This window comes from Cervus elaphus, chromosome 31 (assembly GCF_910594005.1).
Source record: "Cervus elaphus chromosome 31, mCerEla1.1, whole genome shotgun sequence".
Classification (NCBI taxonomy): Eukaryota; Metazoa; Chordata; class Mammalia; order Artiodactyla; family Cervidae; genus Cervus; species Cervus elaphus.
This window is the reverse complement of record NC_057845.1, coordinates 41,682,749-41,693,628: the sequence shown is the minus strand read 5'-3', so window position 1 is coordinate 41,693,628 and position 10,880 is coordinate 41,682,749. Positions and strand designations below refer to the sequence as shown.

The 10,880-nt window shown below is 37.8% G+C and overlaps 1 protein-coding gene across 1 annotated transcript; it reads right to left on the bottom strand.

Moving 5' to 3' along the window:
* Positions 1 to 9,494: 9,494 nt before the first annotated feature.
* Positions 9,495 to 10,433, bottom strand: LOC122687495 (olfactory receptor 5H2-like). The gene has a single exon (XM_043893027.1). It carries the CDS (start codon positions 10,422 to 10,424, stop codon positions 9,495 to 9,497), a length of 930 nt encoding a protein of 309 aa, XP_043748962.1. The 5' UTR covers positions 10,425 to 10,433.
* Between the last annotated feature and the right edge of the window lie 447 nt (positions 10,434 to 10,880).

Below are 10,880 nucleotides of genomic sequence, written 5' to 3'. Positions count from 1 at the left end.
CTCATAACATGTGGTCATATGGTCCCCAATGTTATGAATTGAATATTTATGTTCCCATAAAATGCATATAATAAAACTTAACCCCCAATATGTATTAGGAGATAGGGCCTCTGGGAGGTAAGTCATGAAAGTGGAGCTCTTATGAATGAAATTAATGCCCTTATAAGAAGAACAGGAGAGAGTTTCCTTCCTGTCTCTGCCCTCTATCATGTGAAGATACACTGATAAGGCAATTATCTGCAAATCAGAAAGTAGGCTATTGCCAGAACCTTACTATACTGGCACCATGTTCTCTGATTTCCAGTCGCACCGTGAAAAAATAAATTTCTAAAAACTACCACACAATTGAACTCATCTCACATGCTAAGAAAGTAATGCTCAAAATTCCCCATGCCAGGCTTCAACAGTACGTGAACCGTGAACTTCCAGATGTTCAAGCTGGGTTTAGAAAAGGCAGAGGAACCAGAGATCAAGTTGCCAACATCCATTAGGTCATTGAAAAAGCAAGAGAGTTCCAGAAAAACTTCTACTTCTGCTTTATTGACTATGCCAAATCCTGTGACTGTGGGGATCACAATAAACTGTGGAAAATTCTGAAAGAGATGGGAATACCAGACCACCTGACCTGCCTCTTGAGATATCTGTATGCAGGTCAGGAAGCAACAGTTACAACTGGACATGGAACAGACTGGTTCCAAATAGGGAAAGGAGTACGTCAAGGCTGTATATTGTCACCCTGCTCATTTAACTTATATGCAGAGTATATCATGAGAAACGCTGGGCTGGATGAAGCACAAGCTGAAATCAAGATTTCCAGGAGAAATATCAATAACATCAGATATACAAATGACACCACCCTTATGACAGAAAGCGAAGAACTAAAGAGCCTCTTAATGAAAGTGAAAGAGGAGAGTGAAAAGGTGGGCATAAAACTCAACATTCAGAAAACTAAGATCATGGCCTCTGGTCCCATCACTTCATGGCAAATAGATGGGGAAACAGTGGAAGCAGTGACAGACTTTATTTTTGGGCTCCAAAATCACTGCAGATGGTGATTGCAGCCATGAAATTAAAAGATGCTTGCTCCTTGGAAGAAAAGTTATGGCCAACCTAGATAGCATATTAAAAAGCAGAGACATTACTTTGCCAAGAAACGTCCATCTAGTCAAAGCTATGGTGTTTCCAGTATTCATGTATGAATGTGAGGATTGGACTATAAAGAAAGCTGAGTGTCGAAGAATTGATGCTTTTGAACTGTGGTGTTGGAGAAGACTCTTGAGAGTCCCTTGGACTGCAAGGAGATCCAACCAGTCCATCCTAAAGGAAATTGGTCCTGAGTATTCATTGGAAGGAATGATGCTGAAGCTGAAACTCCAATACTTTGGCCACCTGATGCAAAGAACTGACTCATTGGAAAAGACCCTGATGCTGGAAAAGACTGAAGGCAGGAGGAGAAGGGGACAACAGAGGATGAGATAGTTGGATGGCATCACCGACTCAATGGATATGAGTTTGAGTAAACTCTGGGAGTTGGTGATGGACAGAGAGGCCTGAGTGCTGTAGTCCATGAGGTCACAAAGAGTCGGACACGACTGAGTGACTGAACTGAACTGTTTTCAAGTTCACTGATTGTTTCTTCTGGCTATTCAAATATGCCTTAAATTTCTTTAGTGAATTTTCATTTTAATTATTATATGTTTCAGTTTCAGAATTTCTTTTTTATTTCTTTTTAGGTTTCTTTTATTAATATTTCCATTTTATTTATACATCATCTTCTTTCCTTTTTCCACATCTTCCTATAGTTCTTTAAGCATCTTTAAGACAACTGTTTTAAGGTCTTTATCTAGTATATCTGCCATTAGGCCTTTTTCAGGGACAGTTTCTGTTTTTTTTTGGGGGGGGCATGTTTTTTCTTTGGATGGGTCACATTTCTTATTTTTTGGTTTGCCTTGAGATTCTTTGTTAAAAACTGGATTAATATTGTTGTGTGCTATGATCAGTCATGTCTGACTCTTTGTGACCCTATGGACTGTAGCCCACCAGACTCCTCTGTCATGGGATTTTTCAGGCAAGAATTCTGGAGTGGGCTGCCATTTCCTCCTCCAGGGGATCTTCCTGACTCAGGGATTGAACCCCTGTCTCCTGTATCTCCTGCCTTGTAGGTAGATTCTCTTGCCCACTGAGGCATTAGGGAAGCTCCTCACCACCACTCCCCCTGCCAAAATCTGGATATTTGAATCTAATAATATGGTAAATCTGGAAATTAAATTCTCCCCTTTTCTAGGATTTGCTGTTTATGATTTTGGGGGTTTTGTTTTTGTTATTGTTTTTTAATTGTGGGCCATCTTTTTGCTCATGATCAGTCTGAGGTGTAAATTTAAGGTTGTTTCAGGTTTCTTTTTCTTAGCTTTTATTTTTCAGCCTTTTTTTTTTTTTTTTCAGGTTAATTTTTCTGTGTCTTTTCCTGGACATACATGGTAATTTTCTAATTTTTCCCATACATGTGGTTGCTTTTGGATGTAGTAGTCTTTGGTATTTTGATCCAAAAAGGAAAAATAAAAAAAAAATTAAAGAGGAGAAAAGTGTACCAACTCCTTAAATTCCCTGGTAGTCACTTCTGTCAGGGGAGAGGAGCTTGCAAAAATGGTGGGAGGTACAACAAAAACGGCCATTTCTTCTTTTTTTTGACATCTTTGTGATCAGAATTCATCATCTGCAATCACTGCACAGATCCCCAGTATTTGGATGGAGGATTCTGTTCCACTCCTACAACATGAGTACCAGCTGTTCCGGGAACACACACACAGCTGCGTGGCATGGGGGATGGAGTCGTTGATGGGTAGCTGTGCTTACAGCTGAAATTGACCAAAATTAACCCCAATTTACTGCTCAATCTTCCCTTGCTGTTACAATTCTTCAGTAGACTCTAGATTTCCATATTACTTCTGTTACACAGATAATACCAGTGAAATTTTTGTTTAGGAAGGGAGAGAGATTTGTGGTGCTCTTATCATCTTTCCAGAATACTCTCCTGCTTTTTGAACATCTGTTGAAAGAATTTGTCATTTAATAGGAGTACTTTGTCTCCACTTATCTTTAATATAATTATTGACAAGACTGGATTATGTATAACATTTTACTATACGTTTTGTTTGTAACATCTGTTTTTTCTATAGGTCTCTACTTGTGTGTGTGTGTGTGTGTGTGTGTCTGCTCTCAGGATTACAATATATGTTCTTAGCTCATTTCAAAGTTTGCTTACAGGTAATATTGTACCATTCACATGAAACTGAACAATGTACAGTTGTATAGATCTATTCATAGACTGCCTGGCCTGTAAGGCAAAGTTGTCATTTTATAGCCCCAATATAAGTCATAATTTTTGCTGTAAATATCCATATGAATTTTAAAGAAATTAATAGAAAAATACTTTTCTGTTTATCTACAGAATTATTATTTTCAGAGCTCTAGATTTCTCCCTGAAGATCCAAGTATCCATCTGAACTTATTTCCCTTCATTCTTAAGAAATACCTTTTTCACAGTGATATTGATGATAGAGTTGCTTAGTCTTTATTATATAAAAATATCTTTACTATGCTTTTATTCTTAAAATTTGTTTTCACCAGATATAGAGCTCTCAGTTGACATATTTTATTTTTATCACTTTAAAGATGTTGTTCTACTGTCTTTTGAGCTCTGTTGTTTCTGATGAGAAGTCAGTGATCATTTGTTGTTTTTGTTGTGTTGTTTTAAAGAAAGCATTTGTTTCTTAGTTCTCTTATGGTTGACAGTGTCATAGAATATAACTCAGAGTTTATTGTGCCTTCCAGAATCAGGACATTTTCATTTTTCAGTTACATAATTTATTTGTGAATTTTCTAACCAGTTTATTGAGATGTGTATTATTGTAATAAATCTTACCTAAGTGTTTCTTTATTATAATCAAAAGCAGTGCAACAGATTGTACCATCTTCTCCCCCTATGCTATGTAGTATGTCCTCATTAGTTATCTGTTTTATACATAGTATATGTCAATCCCCATCTCCCAATTTGTCCTACCCTTCCTTTCCCCTCTTGGCGTATATACATTTGTTCTCTACGTCTGTGGCTCTATTTCTGCTTTGCAAATAGGTTCATTTGTAGTATTTTTCTAGCGTTTGGAGGACATATATTAAGTTAACCTTAAAGGGTGCAGACAAATACTGTTTGACTCCAGTTATATGAGATATCTAGAACAGTCAAATTCATAAAGTCAGAAAGAACTTACATTGGTAGATGCCAGAGAGTGGAGGGTGGGGGTTGGGGAGGGGCACCTGAAGTTGGTGTTCAATGGTAACAAAGTTCCAGATTAGGAAAAACTCAGGAGATGGATGATGGCGAGATTGCACAACAATGGGAATGTACTTAGCGCCCCTAACTTTATAGTTAAATATGGTTAAGACAGTATATTTTATATTATGTGATTTTTATGACAATAAAAAGAAATTTAAGTAGTACAATAGAAATCAGAGTAACAATCTTAAGAGAAATAATGGGAGCCAGCAATGTCTTCAAGGTAAAGAAAAACTTATGTATGGGATATTCCTTATATATTGATTGAAATGAAGTATCTATTAAATGTGCCTTTATTATCATGAAATTTATTTGGGTATAATTATACAGAAAAGTTTTTCCTTTTGGTTATTTTGATATGTATTATTGTGCAATATTCTTTTGTACAAAATATAAAATGGAAGCATTTACTCAAGTTTAGTATCTCAAAGGAGATTCATGCTTGTGTAAAACAGATTTCCTTTTCTACTGTTTAACTGAACTAATCTCAGAATGAATTAAGAGATTCCTTGAACTCAAGAGACCAGAATAAATATTTTGATGCTGCAAAAAAGGATAAATAAACTGCTAAAAGTTTCAAATGAGTAAGCATTACTAATCTCTTCAAGATAATCAAGTGCCTCATGGGAGCTATAACATTTGAAAAAGATCTGAAAGAAAGACCACCATTTCAGTTGTAAATAAAGATGGGGTTCATTGTTCATAGTGAGGAGATCTCTGTGGAGAGATTTGTATTAGCAAAAGCATGAACTTGAGAGAATAAAAGAGGTTCAGAAAGTTTTCTGCAACTCATTTCAGGTATAACACAGGGTTCATTATGAAAATTGTGTTGTCAGTGACTTCAGAATTAAATCAAGATATTGTTTGAAAGGACCTTATAATACCATGGTGAACAAATCGGGGTGATGGTCATAGTGGTAGAAACAGAGATGGAGACGGGGGGCGAGAGTGAGGGAAAGGGCTTTATGAGTCAGTTCAGCTCAGTCACTCAGTCATGTCTGGCTCTTTGTGGCCCCATGAACCGCAGCACGCCGGGCCTCCCTGTCCATCACCAACTCCCGGAGTCCACCCAAACCCATGTCCATTGAGTCGGTGACACCATCCAACCATCTCATCCTCTGTCATCCCCTTCTTCTCCTGCCTTCAATCTTTCCCAGCATCAGGGTCTTTTCAAATGAGTCAGCTCTTCGCATCAGGTGGCCAAAGTATTGGAGTTTTAGATTCAACATCAGTCCTTCCAGTGAGCACCCAGGACTGATATCCTTTAGGATGGACTGGTTGGGTCTCCTTGCAGTCCAAGGGACTCTCAAGAGTCTTCTCCAACAGCACAGTCCAAAAGCATCAATTCTTCAGCGCTCAGCTTTCTTCACAGTCCAACTCTCACATCCGTACATGACCACTGGAAAAACCATAGCCTTGACTAGATGGATGTTTGTTGACAAAGTAATGTCTCAGCTTTTTAATATGCTGTCTAGGTTGGTCATAACTTTCCTTCCAAGGAGTAAGCATCTTTTAATTTCATGGCTGCAATCACCATCTGCAGTGATTTTGGAGCCCCGAAAAATAAAGTCAGCCACTGTTTCCACTGTCTCCCCATCTATTTCCCATGAAGTGATGGGACCAGATGCTATGATCTTAGTTCTCTGAATGTTGAGCTTTAAGCCAACTTTTTCACTCTATTCTTTTACTTTCATCAAGAGGATCTTTAGTTCTTCTTCACTTTCTGCCATAAGGGTGGTGTCATCTGCATATCTGAGGTTAATTGATATTTCTCCCAGCAATCTTGATTCCAGCTTGTGCTTCTTCCAGCCCAGCATTTCTCATGATGTACTCTGCATATAAGTTAAATAAGCGGGGTGACAATATACAGCCTTGACGTACTCCTTTTCCTCTTTGGAACCAGTCTGTTGTTCCATGTCCAGTTGTAACTGTTGCTTCCTGACCTGCATAAGGTTTCTCAAGAGGCAGGTCAGGTGGTCTGGTATTCCCATCTCTTTCAGAATTTTCCAGTTTATTGTGATCCACACAGTCACAGGCTTTGGCATAGACAATAAAGCAAATATAGATTTTTTTTTTAACTCTCTTGCTTTTTCAATGAGCCAGCGGATGTTGGCATCTTGATCTCTGGTTCCTCTGCCTTTTCTAAAACCAGCTTGCACATCTGGATGGTCACGGTTCACGTATTGCTGAAGCCTGGCTTGGAGAATTTTAAGCATTATTTTACTAGCGTGTGAGATAAGTGCAATTGTGCGGTAGTTCGAGCATTCTTTGGCATTGCCTTTCTTTGGGATTGGAATGAAAACTGACCTTTTCCAGTCCTGTGGCTACTGCTGAGTTTTCCAAATTTGCTGACATATTGAGTGCAGCACTTTCACAGCATCATCTTTCAGGATTTGAAATAGCTCAACTGGAATTCCATCACCTCTACTAGCTTTGTTCATAGTGATGCTTCCTAAGGCCCACTTGACTTCACATTCCAGGATGTCTGGCTCTAGGTGAGTGATCACACCATCGTGATTATTTGGGTCGTGAAGATCTTTTTTGTACAGTTCTTCTGTGTATTCTTGCCACCTCCTCTTAATATCTTTTGCTTCTGTTAGGTCCCTACCATTTCTGTCCTTTATTGATTTATTCATCTTTGCATGAAATGTTCCCTCAGTATCTCTAATCTTCTTGAAGAGATCTCTAGTCTTTCCCATTCTATTGTTTTCCTCTGTTTCTTTGCATTGATTGCTGAGGAAGGCTTTCCTATCTCTGCTTGCTGTTCTTTGGAACTCTGCATTCAAATGAGTATGTCTTTCCTTTTCTCCTATATAGGTATATACTTATATATATTATTTAATCTGGACATACCCGTGAACAAATAATCAGATGTATGTGTACATACACAGAAAAATATGTATATACACTCATATACCATGTTTGCAAATAATCTATTAGCATGTCAATCCATTAAACGTTATCAAAATGGAATATGATTTAATTATTGTCCTGTTTATGAAAATAAACTGTTGGGTATGGTTAGGACTCATGAGTATCTTTAGGATATAGGAGATAAGCAAGTACTCAAAGGTGGATAATTTTTAGGGTAAAGACCTCAGTAGTGTTAATAGGAAAGTGTATGGAATTTCAGTGTTGAGGAGGAAAAGGCAAGAGGCGTGCAGATGGATTACTCATTGTAGGTAGAGCTTAAAGTGAGATGAAAGCTGACATCTAAGTACTTTGAGGTCACAAAACATCTGAAATATTACTCATTTTCATATCTTCCCAAGCCATCCACTAGGTACTATGACACCATATAATCTTAACATTATTTGAACTTTGGTTATATGCATCTGAAGCCATCATGTAAACAACATATTCTAGAATTTTATTTTATTTTTTTACGTTTCAACGCTACCCTCGCAAATCATCCCACCCTCGCCTTCTCCCACAGAGTCCAAAAGACTGTTCTTTACATCTGTGTCTCTTTCACTATCTTGCATATAGGGATATCGTTATTATCTTGCTGCTGCCGCTGCTAAGTCACTTCAGTTGTGTCTGACTCTGTGCGACCCCATAGACGGCAGCCCACCAGGCTCCCCCATCCCTGGGATTCTCCAGGCAAGAACCCTGGGGTGGGTTGCCATTTCCTTCTCCAATGCATGAAGGTGAAAAGTGAAAGTGAAATCGCTGTCATGTCCAACTCTTCGCGACCCCATGGACTGTAGCCCATCAGGCTCCTCTGTCTGTGCGATTTTTCAGGCAAGAGTACTGCAGTGGGTTGCCATTTCCTGCTCCAACCATCTTTCTAAATTTAGTATATATGCATTAGTGTACTGTATTGGTGTTTTTCTTTCTGACTTACTTCACTCCGTATAATAGGCTCCAGTTTCATCCATCTCATTAGAACTGATTCAAATGCATTCTTTTTAATGGCTGAGTACTATTCCACTGTGTATATGTACCACAACTTTCTTATCCATTCATCTGCTGATGGGCATCTAGGTTGCTTCCACGTCCTAGCTATTATAAACAGTGCTGCGATGAACATTGGGGTACACGTGTCTCTTTCACCTCTGGTTTCCTCGGTGTTTGCCCAGCCGTGGGATTGCTGGGTCATGTGGCAGTTCTATTTCCAGTTTTTTAAGAAATCTTCACACTGTTCTCCATAGTGGCTGTACTAGTTTGCATTCCCACCAGCAGTATAAGAGGGTTCCCTTTTCTCCACACCCTCTCCAGCATTTATTGTTTATAGACTTTTTGATAGCAGCCATTCTGACTGGCATTAGAAGTGTTTTATATATTAATAATTTCTTTATCTTCCTAGTAACTTCATTTTTAAAAAATCTAGCAAGATTGACCATTTCCTTTCTATTATATCACTTTTCTTCTCTTGTGTCTTCCCAACTATTCTGAAATTTCATCTCCTAGCTTTCTGAATTAGTGAAACTTGTAAGGTTATCCCACAACATACAAACACAGCTGGAAATTACCTTTCAAGGAAATATATGCAGTGAGAGACAACCCTCCTCATTATTCAAAAAAATATACTAAGATAAGGGGGCATCCTTTTACAATTTGGTTTGACCTTCACTGTTTTAGTTCCATTCTCATTTTTTCCTCATTGCTTTCCCAATTTCTGTTTCTCTCTGTGATATGAGTATTGAATTCCCACAAGAAGTGACATACATCACGTCCCAAACAGAGTGGATGGAAGACCTTTGGATGGCAGCAGAATTCCTGGGATTTGCCTCTGTTCAAACACAAACCTGCCTCCACTATGGAGTTAAATGGATATGAATCTACAGGCTGCACAGCTGTATTCCTATCTAAATCAACATAATGCTGTTCAGAGGAACTATCCTACTTCAATGTTTAATGACTTTCTGAAACTGTATTAAAGAACATTTAAGCACTAAAGTGTTTTAATTTGTATTCTGCTTCAATTATTATAGCATGACATAAATACTTGTTTAAAGTTCTTTGTATTTTTGAACAACATATACAAATAGTTTAAGGAGTATATTAGTGCTAACACTTTAAGTCATAACACCTTAGAAAACAAAGGCAGTTATAAACACAAGAAGCTTGGAACACTAACCAAAATAGAGACATGTCTAATCTTTACAATCATGTGATGATTTTAATTAAAAAAAGACTACAAATAACATTATGAAATCTAAACATTTCTCTTTAACACTTTTGTCAGTGAGTCTATGACTTTCTTATTTCTCAGGCTATAGATGATTGGATTTAACAAAGGGATTATAACAGTGTAAAATAGAGAGTCCATCATATCTTGAGCATCTGTTTGTGTAGAACCAGGATGCACATACCTGAAGAGAAGGGGCCCATAATATAAAGAGACAGACAGGAGGTGGGCTCCACAGGTGGAGAAGGCCTTCCTTATGCCTTGCATGGATTTATTTTTTAAGATTGTGAAGAGAACAAGTATATAAGAGACAAGAACAGTAAGAATGGTGAACACTTGTATTGACCCTGAGAAAATAAATACCATCAGAACATTGATTGAAGGGTCAGTACAAGAAATCTTAAACAGTGGCATGATGTCACAGTAAAAGTGGTGTATTATGTTAGACTTACAGAAGGTTAATCTGAATAAGAAACCTATATGAATTATGGAATGAATAAGGCCACCTACAAATGATAAGACTGATAGTTGGATGCATAATCTATTGGTCATAATCACTGAATAAAGCAATGGTTTGCATATGGCCACATACCGATCAAACGCCATTGTTGCCAAGAGGAAACATTCCGTGGTTGCGCTGAATGCAAAGGAAAACAACTGTGTTATGCATTCAGAGAGAGAAATCATCTTCCTTTTGGCCAGGAAGTTGACGAGCATCTTGGGAGTCACAGTGGATGAGATCCAAGCATCCACAAAGGCTAAACTCGCAAGGAATAAGTACATGGGGATGTGAAGGTGAGGGTCATTATAGATGAGAGCAATTAGTCCAAGGTTTCCTACAGTGGTGATGAGGTATATTATCAGGAACATCAGGAACAGGTGAATATGCCACTCTGGTTGATATGTAAGTCCTGTGAGAACAAATTCTGTCAGTGATGTTGCATTTTTAGTATCCATGTTGTTACTGGATAGCCCCTAAAATGAAATGCAGTAAATGTAAAAGGAACATTCATTAAGATTATATAAAAATAATATTGGAATAAGTAGTTGATATAAAACCATGCACTTGTCAGAATGCCGTTAATTTTATTCACTACTATCATGACAATGAAAAATAATCTGAGGTATTGGCATAATGGAAAATGTAAGTATTTCAGTTCAAAAAATGTGCAGGAATTAAAAGACATAGAAGAAAGGACAGACATTGTAAAATGAGCTAAATTTGTGAGGATACTTCTGTGTTAGAAACATTCCGCATCTGGGACTTGGATGAGGGTTGAGGGGAAAGAAGTTTGGGTTATAGAGTGATTTTAATGCCATTTGAAGGATCTTGAACTTTATTTCTTGGGCAGTAGGTATGCATTGAAAAGTTTTAGGACTAGGAAATTCCTGGCAAGATATTTTTTTAATTAA